The sequence below is a fragment of the Dioscorea cayenensis genome, chromosome 20 (genome assembly GCF_009730915.1).
Source record: "Dioscorea cayenensis subsp. rotundata cultivar TDr96_F1 chromosome 20, TDr96_F1_v2_PseudoChromosome.rev07_lg8_w22 25.fasta, whole genome shotgun sequence".
Taxonomy (NCBI): Eukaryota; Viridiplantae; Streptophyta; class Magnoliopsida; order Dioscoreales; family Dioscoreaceae; genus Dioscorea; species Dioscorea cayenensis.
In genome coordinates this window covers 30,698,549-30,723,683 of record NC_052490.1, presented here as the reverse complement: position 1 = coordinate 30,723,683, position 25,135 = coordinate 30,698,549, and the positions used below count along the sequence as shown (strand labels likewise).

At 36.8% G+C, this 25,135-nt stretch overlaps 4 protein-coding genes across 9 annotated transcripts; 3 read left to right on the top strand and 1 right to left on the bottom strand.

Annotated features, from left to right (window-relative positions):
* The first annotated feature begins 3,048 nt into the window (after nt 1-3,048).
* LOC120251231 (alpha,alpha-trehalose-phosphate synthase [UDP-forming] 1-like) lies at nt 3,049-13,770 on the top strand. Of its 4 annotated transcripts, XM_039259772.1 has the most exons (19): nt 3,394-3,592; nt 3,726-3,860; nt 4,052-4,546; nt 5,007-5,104; nt 5,254-5,642; nt 6,651-6,765; nt 6,974-7,075; nt 7,646-7,796; nt 8,265-8,353; nt 8,928-8,976; nt 10,017-10,117; nt 10,366-10,553; nt 11,161-11,278; nt 11,781-11,960; nt 12,041-12,163; nt 12,259-12,346; nt 12,426-12,556; nt 12,866-12,964; nt 13,107-13,770. In XM_039259772.1, the coding sequence occupies exons 2-19, from the start codon at nt 3,821-3,823 to the stop codon at nt 13,518-13,520; spliced, it is 2,970 nt and encodes a 989-aa protein (XP_039115706.1). In that variant the 5' UTR covers nt 3,394-3,592; nt 3,726-3,820; the 3' UTR covers nt 13,521-13,770. The 4 variants fall into 4 exon arrangements, with proteins under 4 accessions (XP_039115707.1, XP_039115706.1, XP_039115709.1 ...); XM_039259773.1 differs by lacking the exons at nt 3,394-3,592; nt 3,726-3,860 and adding an exon at nt 3,049-3,279; XM_039259775.1 differs by lacking the exon at nt 3,726-3,860 and having other exon boundaries at nt 3,396-3,592.
* Nucleotides 13,771-13,953: 183 nt separating this feature from the next.
* On the top strand, nt 13,954-19,165 carry LOC120251233 (subtilisin-like protease SBT5.6). 2 transcript variants are annotated; one of them, XM_039259776.1, is made up of 10 exons: nt 13,954-14,271; nt 14,863-15,147; nt 15,215-15,309; nt 15,410-15,507; nt 15,598-15,771; nt 15,866-15,977; nt 16,962-17,624; nt 17,708-18,080; nt 18,167-18,380; nt 18,474-19,165. In XM_039259776.1, the coding sequence occupies exons 2-10, from the start codon at nt 15,079-15,081 to the stop codon at nt 19,001-19,003; spliced, it is 2,328 nt and encodes a 775-aa protein (XP_039115710.1). In that variant the 5' UTR covers nt 13,954-14,271; nt 14,863-15,078; the 3' UTR covers nt 19,004-19,165. The 2 variants fall into 2 exon arrangements, with proteins under 2 accessions (XP_039115710.1, XP_039115712.1); XM_039259778.1 differs by lacking the exon at nt 14,863-15,147 and having other exon boundaries at nt 18,474-19,164.
* Nucleotides 19,166-20,066: 901 nt separating this feature from the next.
* LOC120251720 lies at nt 20,067-20,574 on the top strand. The gene has a single exon (XM_039260356.1). The coding sequence runs from the start codon at nt 20,142-20,144 to the stop codon at nt 20,472-20,474; it is 333 nt and encodes a 110-aa protein (XP_039116290.1). The 5' UTR covers nt 20,067-20,141; the 3' UTR covers nt 20,475-20,574.
* A 1,086-nt stretch (nt 20,575-21,660) lies between these two features.
* On the bottom strand, nt 21,661-24,931 carry LOC120251719 (probable galacturonosyltransferase 15). 2 transcript variants are annotated; one of them, XR_005533476.1, is made up of 7 exons: nt 24,697-24,931; nt 24,553-24,608; nt 24,108-24,299; nt 22,983-23,546; nt 22,574-22,894; nt 21,965-22,416; nt 21,661-21,875 (listed from the first exon to the last, which is right to left on the bottom strand). XR_005533476.1 is itself a non-coding variant. In XM_039260354.1 (6 exons), exons 1-6 carry the CDS (start codon nt 24,848-24,850, stop codon nt 22,138-22,140), a joined length of 1,566 nt encoding a protein of 521 aa, XP_039116288.1. In that variant the 5' UTR covers nt 24,851-24,931; the 3' UTR covers nt 21,904-22,137. The 2 variants fall into 2 exon arrangements, 1 of the variants encoding a protein (XP_039116288.1); XM_039260354.1 differs by lacking the exon at nt 21,661-21,875 and having other exon boundaries at nt 21,904-22,416.
* Between the last annotated feature and the right edge of the window lie 204 nt (nt 24,932-25,135).

The window sequence follows — 25,135 nt, the reverse complement described above, 5'->3', positions numbered from 1 at the left end:
ATAAGATATTTTACTCTTATGTAGGAAGCTGAGAGTTTAACTTGCTGTATGGTTGATATGTAGTAATAAAAAAATATGTATAGATGGTTTAGAAAAATAATATTGTAATTGTCACTCGTATGTCTCTTTCAAGCCACACATAATATGAATTTAAATTTTCATCTCATTCATTATTCGATACACAGTTTGGTACAATATATCAACAACCTCTTAATTTATTGATATCGAATATTTTTGCATAGGGTGTTCGTTTCAAGAAGACAAGAGATCAAACCTCCAAAAGCCATATAAAGTGAGGGTACAAAATGTGTTAAAATATATATTAACTTTACATTTATGGAGGCCCCTGACTTCTCTTAAATGGAAAGGACTTGTAGCTATTTATTATATAAAAAAAAATACAACATTCAAAACTAACAATATTAAAATTACTAAATTTTAAAATTAAAAAATAATGAATTATAATTTTAGACAGGATTTTTTTTTATTATTATTTTTTTTATGTTGTGGTGTGATTTCCGGTTATTTATGCATATTTTTTTCAATATATTTTGAGTGATTTATTTATTTTTATAAAAGTAAATAAAAAATATCACATGATTACTGACCGGTTCTTGCATTAAGATGAAGGCATAATTAAGTGTTTATTCAGTTTATTGTTGAGTTCAATTTTGTGCATGTATTTAACTTCTCTTAAATGAGGTGTTTATTATTTATTTATAAAATAAGAAGAAAAAAAAATACATGAGTGATCTTAATTAAGCAAAAAATATTTATTTATTTCTTTCTTTTAACGGTAAGGATATATATATATATATATATATATATATATATATATATATATATATATAAATGCTAGCGTATGTATCATTAATGCAGCGGAGGCACTTGTCATGCAAATCACAAATATCTTCAAATAAACTTCATATAAAATAATAGTGATAATAACAATAAGAAAACGTGGTAGCTGATACCCCCATACAGGAAGAACCAGACATTCTATTCTAGTATATATACAAGGTGTGGGTGCTGATGGATGATGGCTAACATATACATATATATATATATACAGTAGTTATCTCAAAAGCAGTCACTCTTTAGTCTTCTCTGTCTGTATTTCTCCATCCATAAGAACAAAATCAACCCAAACGTATATCTATAAATATATATATACATACACACAGCACACACAAAGATGGAGATAAAAAGAAGGTCTCAATCAACCACTTGACGCAGACTGCATAACTTATAAGGAGAAAAAAAATATATATATATATATATATGCGGTTGTCCTCTCCATCCCCAGCCAGCATCCTATTCCAATATATCTTTGCTTGTATCCTTGCAACTTATTCCATCTCAACTTGTCATCCCCGCCTGTTTCCATCCTTACCTTTCAACTTCAATAAAAGATATTTGAAAGCAGAGGGATAAGAAGCTCCTTTGTGTCCACCACCCTCTCCTACCAGTCCTTATCTTTCTCATTCCTTACTCCGGGAAACATGCTATATTATTGCCATGCATGCATATACACACATTAATATCTCTATCTTAATTCTTTATACAATGTTACAACTTTATCATTAATTTCTTCATCTCTTGTGAAAAATGGTGTAAAAAGAAAAAGAAAAAAAAAAGGCTAGCTATAGCTGGTCAAAGAAAGACGGTGGAAAATAATAAATATATAATATATAATAATGAGAATAATTGGAATGATATTTCAGAGGTGGCACACTGTTGTCCGTGGAGTCAAAGTGATGCACGAGGTGGTGCTCTTTTTCAGGAACACAAGTCCAAGAGAGTGACCCATCTTGGGGGGCAACAATAGCAGGGATCAAAGGCCGTGCGTTGAAAATGAATCTCGTTTGCAAGGCTCACGAGGAACTCATGGCTCCACCAGCACCACCACCAGCACCACCAGCACCAGCACCAGCAGCTCCATGATCATCTCCATATAATCTCTCTCTCTCTCTTTCTATCTTGCCATCTTCTCCAACCTGCAATCATAACACAGTAAGACATCAACATGAGATAAAGTTTATGAGACGTACGTGCTTGTAATGAAAAGAGAGGACATGCCTAGATATTTATCATCAACTTATCCGTGCGAATCCGGAGGTGTGTGCCCATGTTTTTGGTACCTCTCCCTGTCCTTTCAGAACGGACTCACGGATCACCACCTCCACCTCCACCTCCACCTCCACCACCACCACCACCATCAAAATCCCTGTCTTTTAGTCTCTCTCTCTCTCTCTCTTTATGTTTGTTGGAATTTTGTACTGAGTAGTAAGATAGGCCTTAGATTTAAATGCTATTTTGGGAGGGCTTTACATTTTACATTTTGCTTGCCAGATATATTTGTGGTGCTGGCGAGGCTTCCATTTTGGGGTTTGATGTTTGGATTCTTTGGAGTACAGCTAATAACACCTTATGTTTATCACTTGAGTTTATTTCTTTTTTAATTTATAAATGCGTTATTCTCACACCTTTCTTTTCTTCATGGACTGGGTTTTTCTTTTCTTTTTATTTTCTTTTTATCTTTTTTATTTGTTGGTATTGTTTTATATATTTATATATTGAACGGTGTAGGAAATTATAACTTAATTCTTTTGATTTTTTAGAGAAAAAATGGAATATAATAAATATTTTTCACATACATTGTATTAAACATATTAACAGCACGTGTTGCTTTTAAATAATTATATAGATTGACAAATCCAAAAAATAAAAAACGACAATACATTTCCGTAAAACAAAAAAAATCAAAATTTAAAGTAGGAGGGCCATATCAAATAAACACATTTCAACAAAAACAATATATATATATTTTTATAAATAAATTATTATACTTTTTATTACAACACCATTCCAAATTACTCATCCCCATTTCTACATTAAAAAAACAATAATTAAAACCATAATACTTCCCCTATAACACATTACATAAAAATTAAAATAAAAACACTCAAAAGAAAGAAAATGGGGGTGTGCAGTCGAAGGGATTTGTATATATATATATATATATATATATGTGTGTGTGGGTGAGTATGTCCTGCATGGCGCCATGCCCTCTCTCCCCTCCACACCGCCCCCCTTGTGTTTCTCTCTCTCTCTCTCTCTCTCTCTTTCTCTCTCTTCTATAAAGAGATCTAAAAGCTAGAGCAAGCGAGCGGTGCTTATCATCAAAACCACGCGCTCTAGTACCAGTACTCAAACAGCTGCTTTTTTCTTCGTTCCTCATTCATCAACTCTAAAACAAGATCTCATCGTCAAACCCGGGTAACTCTTTTGGTTTTTATAATCTTCTATCAATCTCACCACACACAATTACAAACATGAAACATCATCATAATAATAATGATAATAATAATACTACTAATACTCGATGACATAGTTCACCGCTTGGAAACACTAAAAATATCGGCCCCCAACTTGGCCTTGCCGTCCCCACACGCACACGCACAAGCAAACCCGCACGCACACGCGCACATATAAATAGCTCGCAATTTCCTCCCCAGTCTCGCCCAATCGAACCCAAATCTTTAGCAGTTCTCCGACCATCGCTCCAGCGGTTTTCGTGGCTGTGCCTGCTGTGAGTGGGGACGTGGTTTTCTTATTTATTTTATTTTATTAGTTTTTGTTTCTTGGTTTTGTGGTTTGTTACGGAAAATACGAAAATATATATATATATATATATATAATTCGGTTCGGGATGGATGACGCAGCACACGATGAAGAAGAATAGAAGGGGCTGGGGTGTGGTTCTGCGAATCAGCCTTGATTTGTGTGATCTCCATGCGGTGCATGTCTTGCTGTTGTTATGAGAGAAAAAAAAAAAGAAAGAGAACGAGAAGGAAAAGGTCCTGTAATCTCCATTATTATTCTCTATCTCTCTCATAGACCATCCAGCATCAGGAGAGCAGTCACCAATCATATCCTATCCTTCCCGTTTTGGTTTTGGATTTAATTAGGTGTTTTTAATTGAGTCTGGTTTTGGTTGGGTTTGATTTGGTTAATGTTGGTGATGAAGGAGTGGTATTTGGCAATGTAGGGCGGAGTCAGGAGTGGATGAAGCTGGCATCGGCGGGGTTCCAGACCGAACACATGCCGGGCAACAAGTGCGGTAACCGTAACTCAACGCGCGTCGAGCGGTTGATGCGCGAGCACGAGCTGCGGAAACTAAACCGCGCGTTTAACTTCGAGGAAGGGAGTAGCAGGGGTGAGATCCCTTGGGGCCCTGGACCTATTGAGCACGACGCCGAGGACGAACAAACCCCGGCTGCTGCTGCTGCTGCTGCTGCTGTTGCCGACGACGACGACGACGACGACGACGACGACGACGAGGAGGAGGAGGAGACCTCTGAGGATACTAGTGCTATTCCACGAATGAACTCCAGCCAGGGCTTCTGTATTGGCAGGGACCGAACTCCTTTCAAGCAACGCTTGCTCGTCGTTGCGAATCGGTTGCCTGTTTCGGCCATCCGTCGTGGGGAGGAATCGTGGTCGCTGGAGATCAGTGCCGGTGGCCTCGTCTCTGCTCTTCTTGGTAAAGGCTCGCATCGCATGTTTCCAATACCCCTGTTTTGGATGTTTGTTTGACTGCTTTTTCCACTGTGTGATATGCCGGTTTTGCTTGTGAAGAAGCATGTCGTTTAGCGATCCTATAACCCTAGGGATCAATGGTGGCATTTATCGCTCTTTTCCTTTTGATAGTGTAGCGTATAATGGAGGGAGCTGGATGTGGAGGATGTGTTCTTCTTTCGTATGTGGTTCTTGTGGCCAATATTTTTCTTGTTTCCTTTTTCTTTATTTCTTTATTTCTTTTTTCTTTTCTTCAGCTTCATTTCTATTTATGTGTTTTGATTTTGCGCAATCAAATTATGATTTACTTTGTTTGCTGGTTGCTGTCAAGATTTGCTTTGCATTATGCAAGCAAGGCGTTTGTGGTATGTGATTCAGGCACCACCATTTTTTGTTGTGTGGTTACAATGATTTCTCCTTTGCAGGCGTGAGAGATGTTGATGCTAAATGGATTGGATGGGCTGGCGTGAATGTGCCAGATGAGGTTGGGCAGAAAGCCCTTACAAAGGCATTGGCCACAAAGGTATGTGAAAAAAATTGAAACTTTGGATGTCCATGGGCTCTGTTTATTGTTTGATAGCTTAGCCTTATTTGTACCTCGATGTTTTTCTTCTCAAGAATTAGAATTGTGCTTTTGCCTCTTGAACCACACGTCTTGGAACACTGATGCAGAGATGCATTCCGGTCTTTCTTGATGAAGAAATAGTACATCAGTACTACAATGGCTACTGCAACAATATCCTGTGGCCCCTTTTTCATTACCTTGGGCTCCCTCAAGAAGATCGACTTGCGACCACTCGTAGTTTCCAATCCCAATTTGATGCGTATAAGCGAGCAAACCAGATGTTTGCTGATGTTGTAAGCCAACATTATGAAGAGGGGGATGTGATTTGGTGCCATGACTACCATCTCATGTTTCTTCCAAAATGCTTGAAGGAGCATGATAGAAACATGAAAGTTGGTTGGTTTCTCCACACACCATTCCCCTCGTCGGAAATTCATAGGACCTTGCCATCCCGGTCAGAATTGTTGAGATCTGTTCTTGCAGCTGATTTAGTCGGGTAAGCAGTTATTTAATTTAAATACTTTTGATAGTGGTCAGAATTGTTTAGCACTTCATGGCAATCTGTATTCCACTCTTAGATCAACTTTTATGCCACATGGCACACACTCAGAAAGCATGCACATGTTTAGAGAATTTACAAACTAGAATGGCTCTCTACCTTGTCTTCTAGACATGATAGAAATGCTTCTTACTATACTTCAATTACTATATAATTAATAAAGAAGAATCTTGTGGTAAAGTAAAGCGTAATAAACAAGTGAATTCGGACGGTGCACATGTTTAGTAATGACGTAACCTGTAACGTGGACCGATTATATCACACGAAGAGCCAGGTTCTTATGGACCCCCAATTATTTGTTGTCTTGCAATTTATGCATATGCAAGTGTTACTTTCACATATGTTTGTCGTTTCTTGCTCAATCGCTAACGTCACAATATCATTATTTGGGATCTTTGCCTTTATTTTTCAGGTAAAATGGAATACTAACTAGAGAACATCACAAGATTTTTTCCTTGCTTGCTTGCTCGGCCTTCATGTTTTTCTCAAGAATATGACCCCTGCATTTGTTTTTTAATCATAAGTCATTAAATTAAAGAAGTGAAGAAAAGATTCATCCATTTCTTGTGGATCCAGTCTTCATTGGTGTCCCTGATTTTTATGTTGCAGCATAGTTATGATGAAAATTAATGTTTTTCATCCAAGGATTTAGGAATGCTATTGTCATATTTTAGAACACATATGAAGCATCTTGTCCACAATACAAGCTTCATCATCTACATATATAATCAGGTCAATAGGTCTGTGGTTGTAGCTCAGCACGATTTGTTATCCATTTGGCCAGTCTGCCTCTGATTTCTTGAGAAAGTTCTATATATTATGGCATCACATAATCAAGTGATATGTAAAATCCCATGTTTGAGCAGTATTCTCTTGAAGTTTTGTTCTGTTTATTTAAGAATCATCTATCATGTAACTTTGATGATTTGTTTTTTGATTGGTCAGTTTCCACACATATGACTATGCAAGGCACTTTGTTAGTGCTTGCACAAGAATCCTTGGACTTGAGGGTACACCAGAAGGGGTGGAAGATCAAGGAAAGATGACTCGAGTTGCTGCGGTAAAATCTCACACAAATTATCTTATCATGTGCATGATATACTAAGCATCAAGCTTATGTGGATAAATATTACCTTTTTCATTTGTATTTGTAATGTGAAGTATTATATAATTGGAAGTTATATTTTCTATATTCATATTCTTATGTTTTACTTGCAAGCATTCATTGCCAGATCCTATTTTTGATGCATTGCTCTTTTAAACTTCAGTTTCCAATTGGGATAGACTCTGATCGGTTTAGACGAGCTCTTGAACTTTCAACAGTGAAAGAGCGCATCCGTGAGCTGGAGAAAAGATTTGCTGGTCGAAAGGTAATGAGCAAATTACTTTGCATCTATTCATAGCTTAGTGAATGGGTGCATGCACAAATGCTTTTTTTCCCTAACAGATAACTCCTAGATTTGCACAAAATCCAAAGATTGATCTTCACCACAAATTTGTTCATAAGAGCAATATTATCACAGAGCTATCTATCAATTAAACTATTATCACAAACCATGCCATTTGCCTTATCTCACCATCAAATCTGAAGAATCTAAGTTACCAGTGCCCCACAAAAGCTTGAATGAAACTTTTTGCTTATTGACTTCATCTAATAGCAAGCTTCTTAATTTTTTTGATTATCTTTTACTTGGTTTACCATGCAAGTCTTGACCAAGGATTTGTTGTCTTTATAAAATTGTATCATATAACAAGTTAACAACAACTATGCCGTGTCAAGATGCACAATATTTTCCTTATTGCTCAGGTTTGTGTGTTTTTCATTATTTTCCTGAATTTCGGCTGCAAGTTTACACTTGTTTCTGTATTACTTGCTGCCATTTGGTTGGTACCAATTTTTGTGTTATCTTTTCTGTTATCTTGATACCTTCAATGGCTAGGTAATGTTGGGTGTTGATCGTCTTGACATGATAAAAGGGATCCCTCAAAAGATTTTGGCCTTTGAAAAGTTCCTAGAGGAGAATCCATCATGGCATGATAAAGTAGTTCTATTGCAAATTGCTGTACCAACAAGAACAGATGTTCCTGAGTGTACGTGTACCATCTTATTAACTGCTCTACACTTCATATGTCTTCATATTCTGGCTCAATTAATATTAAAGCGATAATCTCTTTTTGCCTCTTTTCTATTTATTCTTACAGTTGGAGATATGAAGTTTTAAATATTACAAACTAAAATAATTAACAACCAAAGGAAAGAAATCATTTTATGTGTTTTGAATGCGAACCCACTTCAGCAATCTATCTAGCTATTCTCATTGATGCTTGGACAAGTTATTTAAAATGTAACTACTAACTTTGTTGTTTGTAGAATTTGTTTTGAGGAGCTTATGTGTGGTTCTTCCATTGTATCACTGTCTTTGTACTAGCTTGAGATCATAGTATTGCAGAACAGCGTCTTGACTATAAACTATTTATTTTTAATGTGAAATGTTGTTGCCTTTTTAAAAATGTTATTGAGTTTACTTTGATTCTATGTGCTTTTTTTTGGTTTGCCAGATCAGAAACTTACCAGTCAGGTCCATGAAATTGTCGGCCGCATAAATGGCCGTTTTGGGACACTAACAGGCGTTCCCTTACTTCATCTGGTTAGTCTTTTGCACTATCTCATCCTCTAAATTTTGACAAAACCTCATGATGCAGTCGATTGAGTATTCTTTTGATAGATTCTGTGCCCATTAAATCTTGTGCTTTTATTTTGATCTTTTATGTGATTGATATGTCCAAATGTTTTGTAGAGGTTTATTATTTGTTTTTATCTAATAAAATATATTGAACTAGGTTTTTTCCCCTTCGTAATTGGATCATTTTCATGTAGATTGTTTTTAAGGCTTATCTTTTAAGGAGCTTTTGGAGGTTAAATATATGCAGACATTATGTGGAGAGACCGAGTCCCTACCTCATCCTGGTCATCAATGAAAACTCTTACTTGAGTGTGAATGCTTCTCCTCTGTGAAATGTAGTCTTTGCAATCTCTTTATGGCGGGGTGGTTATCAAATGTGGACAATGCCTAGTACCCTAGCTCATTTTTTATGAATTTAGTACAATTTTCAACCTCCTATGTGATGTGTTTATGTTTTCAATTATGATGCATCACTTGTTATTCATTTATGATCATGAAGGAAAGTCACTTTCTCAATGAAACTCTTCTCTTTTTGCAGGATCGCTCCCTCGATTTCCATGCATTATGTGCTCTGTATGCTGTTACTGGTACGTACTTCAACTCTGAATTAGTGTTCTCCATTTCTTTCTTATGTGGTAACTTAGGAATCCATTATATTTATTTACCCTTTCCTAGTAATGGATTTGCCTGTTGTGTTACCAGCACATTTCTTCATGTTTATTTATGCAGCAGATTTATCACTGGTAAATCTGCGGCAGTGATATAAAAGCCATTGATATTTGTTTTTGTCTTAATTAAATATATCTCTATTTCTTTGATTCTTTCATATCTGTCTGTATTGAGTACCTGTATTTTAGGCTCTAAAATTAGAATGGGATTGAAGCTTAATCTACTTGGAATTATGAAATGGAATTTTGGTTCTGTTTCTTCTTAAACATTTCATCTGATGCTAAGTAAATGGGGCATAATCATCTGGTCTTAGTTTAAAGTTCAAAACTTTAAAAATTTTGGATAGTATCATCTTTGAATTTATTGCATTTGTGTAATAATGCTTAAGTAAAAATACACAAGGCTTGTGCTTGAGATCTTCTTGAAACCTGCGATTCAACTATTTGGGTCAGTTGCCCTGGTTTATGTGTCTCATGCTTATGTGACTCATGTCAGGGCTGTGCTCATCGGTTGCAGGGATTGCACTTGTATCCATAGACTAATGCTACATACTAGCATGTCGAGTCAAACAACAGTAAAGATGATAGCATGCTGAAATTTCTGTTTCTTTAATGCTACAGTTCTTGGCTGTAATGGTAACCCTTTATTATGTAATCACATTCAACTACCAAATGATTTTTGCAATTCAGAGACTAGCCAATTGAAATTGTTTCAAAAAGGTCAAAGGTTGATATGACAATTGCTAAATTTCTGGTAGATGGGGAAATCCATTCACCAGAAAGTTTGTTGATGAGAAGCTGACTCATGCTAGAGAAAAAGATTCTGTAATAAGATTGTCATGGCCATAATCATTGCTGCTCATGGTTTTCTGAAGTCTATGCTTAGCAAGGGCCTTCCATGAACTGTTCCTTTTGACTTAACTATTATGTTATTGCCGGTTTTCCCTTTGTGATTCCAGATGTGGCTCTGGTGACGTCATTGAGAGACGGGATGAATCTTGTGAGCTATGAATTTGTGGCATGCCAAAATGCAAAGAAAGGGGTCCTCATACTTAGTGAGGTATCATTACCATTTCCATTTTGGATATGTTCACATCAAGCCTTCTATTCTATATCGAGAAATCCTAGCAAATTAATTTTTGCACAAAAATGGAAGAATATTTGAATTGGAATTATAGTTTAATTATGTCTTCAGCAAGTGACCTCATTATTTATTTCCATTCTGTTATCTATTATGTTTTTTAAGTTAGGGGATTACACACCACCAAACTCGAGGTTGCTTATTTCTCCCTTTTCTCTCTGTTCCAGTTCGCTGGAGCAGCACAATCTCTCGGGGCTGGCGCCCTTCTGGTGAACCCATGGAATATCACCGAAGTCGCTAACTCAATTTTCATTGCATTAACCATGAATCCTGAGGAGAGAGAAAAAAGGCATAGACATAATTTTGCACATGTGACTACACACACAGCTCAAGAGTGGGCACAAACCTTTGTAAGGTAGGAATCTGAAAGCTTAATTTGTCATTCAGTGTGAGTCATGAAAACCTTTCTCGTTTCCTTTCATTTTTCTTTTACTGTATGTGCCAGAAATTTTAATTTTTCAAAATGCTGAACTAAATTTAACAAAAATCTTGACATTGGCGATTGCAATGTAAAGAATATTTGAAATAAATGAACTGAACTGTGCATAGTTGACTTGGTGGCACGTGTATTAAAAAATATGCTGGATGAGTATTGAATTTCCAAATCTTATTAAAAATCAACTCATATCAACACTGTTTTGTATGTAAAATGAAATTTGATGGACAAAGCCTTTCCCTGCAATTGTTATATCTTTTATATTATTGGTTTCACAAGTCTCAGACAGTGGAATGGGTGCCTACCTTGATTTCTCCCTGATGAAGTCAATGTTTTACCTGTCTATATTTTGGTACTTCACAACATATTTTACTTATGAGTGCAAATAGTTTATTTCTTCTTACTTGATTAATTTGTGTGTTGTATTTGCGATATAATATTTGGTTTATATGCCAAATGCTCGTATGTGTTAAATGCGGTCTATATGTTCATACAAAGTTCATCTTAACAAATATTTTGCTTTCAGTGAACTGAATGATACTGTAGTTGAGGCTCAAATAAGAACAAGACAAGTTCCACCTTTGCTTCCTTCCCAGACCGCAGTTGAACAATATATGCACGCCAAAAACCGACTACTCATTTTGGTAATAATCATGTCTCATAACTTTTCCTTTTAAATTGAATAGGTTGTATCTTCATGAGCTCTTTTTTCTTATATGTTTTGATGAATTGAGCTCGGGCTTTCTTAACTGTAAGGTCTGTTTCCTGCTTGGTGCACATTGTATGTAGTCAAGACAAAATTACATTTGAACTTATGACAAAAACAAATTATTTAAGGATTTAATATCATTAAGGACTTTTGACAAGCAATATTGCACTTCCCACAGTGCTTATTAGACATGAGCACGCATTTTAGTCTACCTTATTTTTTGGCAGAAGGATGTTTGAGATGCCAATGGTCTAATTCCGAGAAATGAAAGTTGCTGTTTTCTTGAACTGTTTGTTTGGGCGTCGTATGCTACCAAAAAAATATGTTTGTATTGAGTTCTTTTCATTGAATGCTTGCATAACACTATGATTTATTACAATCCTTCACTTAAATGATTTGAGTTAATTTGACTAATCATGTCTCCTTGCTAACTGTAGGGGTTCAATTCAACACTGACAGGATCAGTTGAATCGTCTGGACGAAGAGGAGGTGATCAAATTAAAGAGATGGAGCTGAAATTGCACCCAGAATTAAAAGGCCCTCTAAGTAATCTATGTGATGACCCAAAGACAACTGTTGTTGTACTCAGCGGGAGTGACCGAAGTGTTTTAGATGATGTAACGTTTTCTTCATGTAGTTCATGTGTAGTCCTCGATAGTAGGTATATGCAGTGCTGAAACTTTTGTCCTTCCTACAGAATTTTGGCGAGTACCATATGTGGCTGGCAGCAGAAAATGGGATGTTTCTGCGCCGGACAGAGGGTGACTGGATGACAACAATGCCAGAGCATTTGAACATGGACTGGGTTGAAAGTGTAAAGGTGCTTATATATCTATATATTATTGCTTTGAAGTTATGATGATGTGATGTGCTTTTAACTGAACTAGAGTTGTTATTCTAATGAAAATTTTGCAGCATGTTTTTGACTACTTCACTGCCAGAACACCGAGATCTCATTTTGAACACCGTGAGACTTCACTAGTGTGGAATTACAAGTATGCAGGTAAGCGACTTTATCCAATGATAATCTGGTTAGTTGTGATTGAATTTTCTCTCTCTGAGTTATCATTTATTTTTTGTAGATATTGAATTTGGAAGGCTTCAAGCAAGGGACATGCTACAACATTTGTGGACAGGCCCAATCTCCAATGCAGCTGTTGATGTTGTCCAAGGTAGTCGATCTGTTGAGGTCCGATCAGTTGGAGTTACCAAGGTATGGTTATGACTCGGTTGATTTATACAATAGGAACAGTACTTTAGATTGTTTCCATCAAGTGGGATACACAGATTGCCTAATTTTTGCCCCGTTTGGTGAATGTAGAGAGCTTCAGAATATTTCATTGCTTCTTATCGTGATACTGTGATGAGTCTCTTGTTGGCATCATACTATTTTATAATTTTGAACCTGTTACGTATATGTTGAAAGAACAGTTGAAGTTTCACTTCTCACACTAATCTAGTTGGCAAAATCAGAAAATTTACTTTATTTCATTGAAATTTTTTTTTTTCTTGTTTCATGTAGGGTGCCGCAATTGATCGAATATTGGGAGAAATAGTTCACAGCAAAAGCATGGTTACACCAATTGATTATGTTTTGTGCATTGGCCACTTCCTAGGAAAGGTAAATTTTCTTTATTAAGTGGCTGGTCTCGATGCTTATCCTACTACTTTGCATTAGCTTTGCATCAGTACTAAATGCGTCTTTATTTTATGGTCTATTATCATCATTTTAAGTCTCAAAGAATGTGAATATTGTGGTTCAGGATGAAGACATATATACATTTTTCGAGCCAGAGCTTCCTCCTGAATCTGTAAGTTCAACCAGAGCAAAGGCAGCCGATGCTAAGGCTCCCAACGACAGGGGCCCTGCAGTGAAGCCATTTAATAACAAAAGCAACTCAAAGCCATCTCATGGAAAAACACAGAAGGTTACAGTGGGTCCAGAAAGGAAAGTAGCAATGCCTGCTAGTCCCCAAATAGGAGGACAGTTTCCTCAGGAGATTACAGCATGGCATGAAGGATCATCAGTGCTCGATCTGAAAGGCGAGAACTACTTCTCTTGCGCGGTGGGAAGGAAACGCTCGAATGCAAGGTACCTGCTGAACTCATCCGACGATGTCGTTATGTTCATCAAGCAATTGGCTGAAGCAAGCAATGAAGCCGATGGGAAATCATGAATCAGCCTAGTTGCGGCGGATATCTGCCCAAGAATAAAAGCCTTTGCCTGATCACATGACAGGAGTATGATATTCACCTGCACAGTTCTTAAATGATTCCAGATGCTAATCAACATGACCCAAAAAAAAAAAAAAATCATGTGTACATGACCTTCATGAAAGTCTGTAGGAAAAGAACATGCTGGCTATAGTATGATGATCTTCAATTTTTACAGCAAGCATAGCCACTGTAAATATGGCACCTTTTTCAGTTTCAATGTCTGTTTCTAGGCCTTTATCATGAATGAAAGCTAGAACCTAGAAAGATCAAATTGTAGCCACTTACTGAGCTGAGCTTTCAGGGCGTGCATGGTGTGGGACAGTGTTAGATGGTTACTTTGAGTTGAAAATAGGGCAGTCAATTGGAAGAGTGAACTTGTGCATGCATTCCCTTGTTTGGAAGGCACCATCAAGTTGATGTTGGTGTTGTTGTTGTTGTTGTTGTTGTTGATTAATGATGATGATGATGATGGACACTAAGAAGAAATACCGGCAAAACAAGAATGCTCAACCTATATGAATGTTCTAAAGATAGTTACACTTAGATGCCAAGTTATTGATAAGAAAACAAAGGAATCTAAGCTACTCTATCTTGATAAGATGAAGGAGATCCTTGTGGTAGTACTGGAAGATTTGGAAATTTTTAAGTTAGTGGCTGTCTTGCTTGTTGCTGCTGCAAATTGAGAGCCAAAGCTTGTGCCGTGATCATCAGGTCTGGATCACATTGGTTTCTTCTGTTTGTTCTGTTCATTTGGGGTGTTATTCTGGTCTGGTCTTCTTAATCAAAAGCTTCATTGCTGCATGCTTGCTGATTTTGCAGGGGCTATTTGAGAATGAAAATGAAAATAATTAATGAATACAACTTGATCCACGGTTTTAAAATTTCATTATATTTAGCATATAGAATTATTGAATATGTTGTGAAAACTATGATTTAGGACAATTAATCAATCTGTGATTGTGAGCAATTGCAGGAAAAGAAATCAAAAGTTTATATATATAACTTGAATTACCATTCCATTTTTATTACTTAAAATATTGGGTAAGTATATAGTACTAAATTGTATTCTTGATAAATGACTGTATATTTTGGAAAGTAAATTAGATGTGATTAGGTGTAATCTACTTACTAAAATATATATTAATTAACTAAGAATACTACTCACTATATGCATAGCATCAGATATAAAATGAGCCAAAACTAATACATTTTCAAATGGGTTCGTCAGTTACAGTTTTGCATGGTGAACTCTTTGGACTAATATATTTTTCTGAAATGTAATACAAGCAACTTTTATCTCAGATTCCTGGAGAAGAATTCTAATTAGTGGGTGAACTTCAAGAACACCACACTTGCCCAGTTTCAATGGATAAGTTACTGGACCATAAGCTCATTCCATTCAAGTAGTGCCATGTATCTTTGGACACTATCTCTCTCCTTCCTTCCCCCTATATAAACAGCCCATTGGCTCTAAACAAAGCACCAAACAAACCATTCTTGAAGTTTAAAAACTGAGAGATGAACAAAGCCATTCTGTTCCTATTTCTCTCAATCTTCTCCTCTGTTTTCTCTCTTCACAAGCCTCAGGCCAGTATTACTTCATTACTTTGCTTTCATGTCTGAGATTCAATGTTAATTGTGTCAATATTTATAGGTCTACATTGTGTACATGGGAGAGCATAGTGGAACTAAAACCACACAACAAATTCAAGAAGATCATCTTTCAAACTTGATCTCTATCAAGAGCAGGTGAGGTGACATACTATTTAATTTCTCTTTCTTTTCATCTCTTCTTTGCTTCTCTGTTTAGGCACTCTTATCAAGCCTTATCCATTTATTTGTCTCTTAGTGAAGAGGAGGCACAGGAAGCACTTATATACAGCTACAAGAACAGCATCAATGGGTTTGCAGCATTGCTAACTGAAGAGGAAGCTGCCAAACTAACTGGTAATCAGTTACTAGTGTTTGTATATATATAAATAGTAGAATTCATTGTTTGATATGTTTTTCTATGATTTTTTTTTTGTTGGTCAATAGAAATAGTGGATGTGGTCTCTGTTTTTCCAAGCAATACAGGGAGTTGGTCTCTGCACACAACAAGGTCATGGGACTTCATAGGACATGAAGAAGGAACTGAAGGTTCACAGAACTACAAAATGCCCTTCAGAGCTAAACATGGAGAAGATGTCATTGTTGGCATGCTAGATTCTGGTTGGATATTCATTTCTTATTTCTTCCTCATGTGCATGATTTGAACCATATATTTTATGCAAACAATTAAGACATTAGTTTAATTGGAATAAAGGTATATGGCCAGAGTCAAGAAGTTTTGCAGATAATGGAATGGGACCTATACCCAAACAATGGAAAGGAATCTGTGAAGCTGGAGATGCCTTCAATTCATCCAACTGCAATAGGTGAGACCTCTACTATACAATCTCATGAAATGTTACTCTGTTTTCATACATCAATATCATTCATCTATTCGAGTACATAGTGTTCTATATACTTCATACAAAGTTCTTACCAAGAGATGGAGACATAATAAGTCTTTCTTTCTTTCTTTCTTTCTTTCTTTCTTTCTCTTTGTCCAAACAATGGACATAAAATATAATAGAAGTACACACACATTTTTCCACCAGAATAGTTGAATTTTACTTAACAGTTCATTTATTATGTCTAATACAAATAGTTTAATTAAAATACATAAGAAAAATGGATTATGATCATGAAATATATAAAGATATATATATATATATATATATATAGACACAAAATTCCAAAGGGTCACGTTCTTCCAACCCTATTTGTAGTTTTTTTTTTCTGATGTTGGACAGTGGGACTTGTTTGTCTTGTCTAAGTTTCTGAGAAGGTCCAAACTCTAAACAATGGTTGCATGCCTGTCCTGCCGGCCACCCTCTATTGATAGATGTGATATAGCAACATCAACAACACTCACAATTAAAGAGAGAGAGAGATGAAAATGATCCCGTGCATGTATAATATTTCATCTCGTGAACTCTTTCCAGTCTTTTAATTTGGTCCCATATGGTATATAGAAGAAGAAGAACCCACCTTCCACTTCAACTCCTCTCACTTTGTTAGGCAACATGCATTGGTCCCTACCTTCTCTAAAGGATGGTTCTGGCTTTCACTGTATCTCTCCACCCATTTGGAACAGGACAAACTCCCACTATTTATATATATATATACTTTCATCTACATATTGATGACAATGCTGCAAGTCTGTAATCTAAAATATTTAAATTTTTTGACTAACTCCATCACGGTTCAATTATTGGTTAGCTTAGTTTGCACAGGACAATGGAATGATATTAATCATTGAGCAATATTCTAATATATTAATATAATTTGATTAATTATATGAATATATTGTGCAGGAAAATAATTGGAGCTAGATACTATCTCAAAGGATATGAAGCTTATTATGGTGCACTTAACATGTCATATGCCTACCGTTCACCTAGAGATCATGATGGTCATGGTACACACACTGCTTCAACGGTGGCCGGCCGGCTTGTCCGTAATGTTTCAGCTCTCGGTGGCTTCGCCCGGGGAACGGCATCCGGCGGAGCTCCTCTTGCTCGTCTGGCAATCTACAAGGTCTGCTGGCCTATCCCAGGACCTAATCCTAATCTTGAAAACACTTGCTTTGATGCCGATATGCTCGCCGCCATTGACGACGCCATCGGAGATGGAGTTCACATCCTTAGCATCTCCATTGGTGCTAATGGTTCACCTCAAATGTACTCACATGATGGCATTGCTATTGGAACCTTGCATGCAACTAAGAGGAACATTATAGTAGCATGCAGTGCAGGTAACTCTGGGCCAACTCCGGCCACCGTGTCTAACGTTGCTCCATGGATGATCACTGTTGCTGCTAGCACCATTGACCGTGCATTCACCTCCCACGTCTTGCTTGGAAATGGACTTCAAATCAAGGGACAAACAGTCACACCGTATAAACTTAAAAAGAAGCTCTACCCTTTGGTTTACTCTGCCAACGTCGTCTTGCATGGCACTCCAAACAACGTCACAGGGTATATATATATACATGCAAAACCTTAATTAGTAAGTTATTATATAGTTTTCATTCTTTGAACTAACTCTATACATACGACAGGCAATGTCTTCCAAATTCGTTGGAGGATAAGAAGGTTAAAGGAAAGATAGTAGTGTGTATGAGAGGGAGTGGGACAAGGGTGGCAAAAGGAATGGAGGTAAAGAGAGCAGGAGGTGTAGCCATGATACTCGGCAATGCTCCTGCTAACGGCGATGAGATTCCAGTGGACGCACACGTACTTCCGGCGACCGCTATATCATCCAAGGACGTTCTTCTTGTTCTAAGTTACATCAATGGTAGCAGGAGTAGTAGAAGTAAACCAATTATTGCCATGATTGAGAGAGCCAACACTGTTCTTGGTAGTAGTCCAGCTCCAGTCATGGCTGCCTTCTCTTCTCGTGGACCCAACTCCATTGAACACAACATCCTCAAGGTACAAATTAACATATTATGATGATATATATAATATATATATATATATATGATGAATGTTGAGTGTGTTGTGTGTTGTGGGTGCAGCCTGACATAACAGCACCAGGGCTAAACATATTGGCAGCATGGAGTGAATCATCTTCACCCACAAAGCTTCAAGATGACAAACGAAGTGTCAAGTATAACATCATGTCAGGCACGTCAATGTCTTGCCCACATGTCTCTGCAGCTGCTGCACTTCTCAAGTCAATACACCCTAAGTGGACCTCTGCTGCCATTAGATCCGCACTCATGACCACTGGTCTGCACACCTGACTTGATTAACCATTTCTATAATAATAATTTTATTATTATAGTAAATTAATAATAATAATAATAATGTTTATTTTTTCAGCAAATATATTTAACAATGAGGGCTTGGCTATAATAAATGCGGACATGGAGGAGGCTGGGCCGTTGGATATGGGTTCTGGACATTTAAGGCCCACATACGCATTGGATCCAGGCCTGATTTACGATGCATCATACGAGGATTACCTCCTTTTCGTATGCGCGAGTATTAAAGCCCAGATGGATCCAACCACACCTTGCCCTGACTCACCCCCCTCTCCTTCCAATCTCAACCATCCATCCATCTCCGTCTCTGTTTTAATCAACGGCACCATCACCGTCCATCGAACAGTCACCAACGTGGGCCGGGCCAAAGCAAAGTACCACGTTAGCATCATTGAACCGGCCCATATCTCTGTGGAAATCAAGCCCAAGGTTCTCCGTTTCAAACGAGTGGGAGAGAAGAAGAACTTCACTATCACACTCAAAGCCACAGCAAATCCAAGCCTAAGTGGGACCCACGTGTCAGGTTCTTATTCGTGGAGTGATGGGGCCCACTTTGTGAGAAGCCCAATTGTGGTTTCCTTGTTCTAGAACTCTTCTTTCAAGCAATGCAAACTCATTAAGGAAAACTAAAAGCAAATTAAAGCCATATATATATATATATATAAATATATATAATGGTTTCCTTAAGCTTGAGAGTTCACTCCTTTCTCTTTGTCTTGATGGCAATGGTAATGATTCACTTTCGGATAAGACTTATATATTTGGGCTGTATCCACTGGTTGAAGTATTAGGAATTTATTTATTTAAATCACAATATTATTGCATATCACACGTGGCAATGCATGGTTTTGTAGAGATTAACTCCACGTCTCTACTTCCTTCCTTAGTTCTCACACCTACTTCATGCCAAGATTGTTGCACGCTTTAATTTGTTGATGCAACTTAATTAAAGTGGAGTTTATCATGTTGTATTTATCCTTATCTCAGGTTTGCTGTCTTTTGTAAGACAATAAGACTTCTAGATCCGTGTCAAAAGTATTTTCTTGGTTTTGATTTATTAGTGCATATAAATTAAAATAGTGTTGTTATTTTTTATTGTTAATGTTCATTAGCCATCAATGTCAACTATTGATCATCCATTTCTTTTACTAGAATGCATTAATTATCCTATGGGCTGTTAATTTAGTATATTTTATTTTCACTAATTTGAATTTTTTTTTAAAAATTTTAAAACATTTTATATATAAGATGCTAATATGACAAAATCTGATTACCTTAAAGTTATATCACTATTTACTTTTACTCTAAATTTATTATAAATTAAAATATTTTCTAAAATAATTGTATTTTTCAAATCTAGAGGCAAAAAAATAAAAAAAAAAACAAACAAACCAACAAAAACAAAGATATAATATTAGTATCATATTAAACATTTTTAAAAAGAAAAGCGAAATTAGTGAAAAATAAAATTAAAAATTAGTTTATCCTTTCAATATAATAACACTAGTAGTTACCCTTGAGCATCAATCAGCATCTCGCTTACGATATTCGTTCTATAACCACAAATATTAATTAAAAGCCACAATAATTGTTTACAACAAACATACTATAATCATGTGTCATAATCATCAATCCTACCACTTATCATGCCTATATAAACTCACCAATCTCATCCATTTCAATCAAAACCATTTAAAAAAAAAAAAAACAATTATGTGCATGTGATATGGAAGAGCTATATGAGCCGGAGAACAAGGAGCAACACCGGAGCACCGCCGTGAGCTTTATATCAACTACAACGTCGAAGAGCACGGCCGTGAGCGTCCCGAAAACGAGACACCGGAGACAGTTCAATTGCAACCTTACAGATGAAGATGAAGGTATTAATGATGATGGTAAGACGGAGATGATACCGCCACATGTGTTAGTTTCACGGCGAGGAAAGACCGGCAACATGGCCTTCTCATTGTGCTCCGGTCATGGCCGTACACTTAAGGGCCGTGACTTAAGACATGTCCGTGATTCTGTGCTCCGTATGACCGGCTACCTTGAGGGATGAATTAATTAATAATACTTAATATGAACTCGAAATATTACCAATTTAACATGTATGTACACTCTTAGCTAAGTTGTGATTGCTAAGCTGCATGTTTCACTCTCATAATTTAATTTATTTTCTATTTTTTTATAAAAATAAAATAAATCACTGTTTTATAAAAACAAAACAGTATATTAAAAAATAATAAAGAAAACCATAGAACAAACGACTAAAAAAGAGATATTGAGTCCATTAAAAATAGATATTTATAAAATAATAACATTGAAAACATCATTAATTAAATGAGAGCAAATGATATCCTGGAGAATAATGAAAGAGATCATCCATCCAGACGGATGTCTTTTATATATTAGAAGCTATGTTTTTTTTTATATAACAAATAACGTTTATATAAGATATTTATTTGGAATTAATTCGTAAGATTATTTGATGAGGCAATTCAATTTTGGGTATAGTACCTAACTTCTTGAAGGTGGTTAATTATATAAAGATAATGTATTGCGTCTGAATTGAAATGACCACAAAACAAACATGATTGGGCCACATCCCAGAAATTAAGTACTTGTATATGAAGTCTAAGTAATTGCATAAGCGTCCTTGAAGTTATTATTTTAATAGGAGAAGCTTCTTGATTTACATATTAATGGATATCTCCACCCAAATTTAAAACATGTCAGTATCATTAGAAAAAGTTAGTTTGACTCTGGCATCCACTAGTATATATCCCCATCAATTCATCAACAGGCATTTATCAATATTCCCTTAAAATAATCTAGATAATGCTCTTAATCTAATCTTGGTTTATCCACTTTCTCTAGCAAAAGAAAGATGGGGTGTTATTTCTAGGTGCTCTGTCCATGGTTTTTACTTCATTACAGTGTACTGCAAAACAATTAACTTGTAATCTTGAAGCTTTGGATGACCTAAAAAAAAATTATATCCATTTTCCAATAAATTTTGTCTGTAGACATTAAATCGCTTGTATAAAATGTTCATATCTCAATGAGCAAACAAGTTTGAATGTCAACTTGCACTGAATGAAAGCACAACTTTTATTGAGCTTACTGTTGTGTTCCATGCACGTGTCCATCCCTATTACGTGGCTCATCCATATTTATCAAATATATATATAATTAATATTTTTTAAAAAAATCACATAATAAAACAAAAATTAAACCACCCCTACAAGACTTGGTATTTTATTTCAAAACACAAATAATTTTATAAATTTTAATAAAAAATCCTGATCTAGCAAGTAGTGTCAAAAGCTAACACATCACCTTGAAATCAACTATTATCCCACCATTGAAAATGAATCCCAAATTTGACTTGGATCCATGGCTCACTACAATTCAATCATGATTAGGTAATGTTCATTGCTCTCTTTCTCAGATAAAATTCCTGCATTAAGTCAATGTTAGGCAATGGATTAGAGAACTGATCATTAGAACTTCTTATTCATCAACACAAGATAAACATGTAGTACTTACACTTCCATTATTGGCATCTCCTGCTCCAACTACAAATACAATACATACACATTATATACAAAGTTAGTCTAAGCAGAGACTGAAGGCAATACCAACTTCCCTCTGCTCAAACTTCAAACCAGTATGTAGCTGCAGAGTAGTGCTTTATTTGATGGTTTATTCTGATGATTAATTTACTCCATAACTTTGCAATTGCTTAAGAAATCATTGGAATGATTAAGATAAGTTCTCCAGAAGACTAGTAGCTCAGGTATACCAGTTCCAAGCCATGGCTTCCGAGGTCCACTATAATGCAGAACAGATGATGATTCAAGGAGTTCAGGATAAGGCAGTCTTCGACCCAGTCCTGATAAGTGCCATGAGGGATCAATCAGCTGCACTTGGCCGCTGAATGCTATTAGAGCCGGTGGTTGAGCTCCCATTCGCCACAAGTGAAAACCAGATTCTCGGTTCTGCATAATTTTAAAAAGGAAATCAATGTGGCAGTTTATCATTCATCCTGATCATAGAATTTCTGCAAGACCATGCTAGTTATCTTAATATAGGAACCAATGTTTATTTCAATTGTTAACATTTAATTGTATAAGTTATTTGGTTAGAAGAACTTGCCAGTTTAAGCCAGTGCTGATAGGTCTTGGTGATGTCGGTTTGTCTCCAAGCCTCAAGATCAAACACATTCATTCCGCCTAGCCATGCGCATTTCTGACTCTCTAGTCCTAATAAAGGGGATGATATAATTGGGTTTGAGAAATTCAAGTAATCCTGATATTGCTTCCCAAGGCACTGTTGGTAGCCCTTGTCATTAATTACTGCTGCGGTAACTGCACCATTAACATTCCCATTAAGATCAGAGTTCCACAATTCTGTAAAGTCTTGCCGCACAACAACATCATCATCCAGAAAAATCACCCGTCTGAGTTTTGGAAATAGCTGGATGATATCAAGCACAATTATAATGAATCAGGACAGTTTTCTGCTTTCACTAATCCTAGTACAATTTGAACATTCCATGTTTTACCTCAGGGAGGTGAATTCTCAGGTAATTCAAGAGTGAAAAGGCACTTGGATTTAAAGTTTGAAGCCTTCCAAACTCTTCATTTACTCTGGCGAGTTGATGATGAACCAGTGAGCTATGGTGGATCTCTTGTACTGTTTCCATTACCAATGCATTCACATTAGCAGGCCAGTCAAATTGGTGCAAGCCCTTGACCTCTATGATGGCAGGAAAGACAGGGTTGAGAGAAAACCATGTGTGCATGGCTGTGTAGGTATTCTTATCAGTGACAATGTGAAATACCAAGTTCTCCTGGCTGGTGGAGCTTGCCAAGGTGGAGGAGACCACTACAGCTGCTGCAAGGACATTGTTGGTTAGGAGAGCTATGTGGATATAGGAGTCATCCGTCAGGCGAGAGGAATATTCAGGTGGTGGCAGAGAGGATCTGGCAAGTGAGTTCGCTGTGTATTCATCAGCAAGCAGTAGAGTAAGGCAGTGCATGCTCACTGGGATCCCAATTGATGCTAGTTGCTGATAAATCAGTTCCTGCAGCCTTGCCTTCTTCACTTTTCGATCCATATTCATGATCTGATTTGCAATTCAGAAATCATGTTAAGACTAGTTTCCATAGTTCTCCTATATTATTAAAACAGTTACTGTGCCATATATATACACATACACACAGAATCCACTTAAATTTCTTCATTTTCATCACAAAGACAAATCAATTGAACTGGAATTTGATCTGGTTGAGTATTAACTGTGCAAGTGAAAAATAAAGCGGGAAGAGAAACATACTTCCCAAAAACCATTATGTGGTTTGGATCACCATTCAAACTCTAAAACGGATGCACTACAGTTCAGTTGCCAGCTGGTATGGGACTCATTAACAGAATTGGAACAAAAAACACTTAGGGCCATTCTAGATTCATCAAAAACAGTTTGTTCAGTAACATGTTTTAGACATTTTCTCAAACAAAAAAAGAAACAAACATGGATTCCATGCTTAGAAATTTGAAGACAGGCAAGCCGTTGTCCTTAATACCAGACAAGCATGTGATCTTCCAAAGCAATTATATCCACAATTAAATACCAGACAAGCATTAAATGCAAAGAAAGCAATTCAATAAAGAAGAACAGGAAAAGTACCATAGCCATGGCCTTGTGAGCAAAAGTCTTGACATCAATGTGTTGATTATAGTCCGACGTAGAAATGGCCATCTCCGCAATCAAAGCGTCCAATGATTCAGCAGCAGCATCCAAAGCCATCTGATCCACCAAGGGCCCATCTTTCCCATCCTCATCACCCACAAAAGCTTTTCTCAGCTCCCTCACAAGCTCCTGCTCAGAAATCACAGTCACATTATGTTAAAATAGACGCACAATGCCGGCAAACAGACAATGGAACAAAAACGCATGCACGTGATCGACCACCAAACAGAACCATGCGTGGCAAACAATTAAAAAAACCTCAACTTTTTCCCATCTCCATCATCACGGCGTCATCAAATTCAACAGTTCTATTGTAATTTTTTTTTTTTTTACTATTATTTAATCTACAAAGCAAGATTGCAATGATTTGTTTTTCGCTCACCTCCGACGGATCACCACTGCCAAGGAATGCATGACCGATCCTCCACCGCAAACAACCTGCACGAAATTGGAGATAAAAAAAACCTAATAAATGAGAAAATAATCACTTATTTTCTCCCAAAAAGAGGAATGAATACACAACTACCGATGGAGAGGCAGATGGAAGCGCCGGCTTCGAGCACGAAGTAAGAGAAGCATATGAAGAGGAGCAGGAGGATCAAACCGGCGGCCAAGACAAGCGGCAACACCGACCGGGAAGAGAACCGCCTTCCCACCTTGTCTTTCGACTTCATCGGCATCCTCTGCTCCGCCCTTCGCAGTGGAGAAGAAGGATCGCCATTGAAATCGAGGGTTCTTAGCTTTGAAGGAGAGTGAGAAAAACGCAGTGAAGGCGCGTTTATTAAGTAGTGTGGAAATGAGGTGGCAAGTTTTGCAGATTGCCCCTCGTGATTAGTGAAAATTGAAAACCTAACCACCGACAAAAAGGGGTAAACTGAATAAGTGTATTCCCGGTTTTCAAGGAAGAGGTTTTTAAGTAAGACTGATTAGGAAATGGTTAATGTAAAATTAAGAACTGATTAATT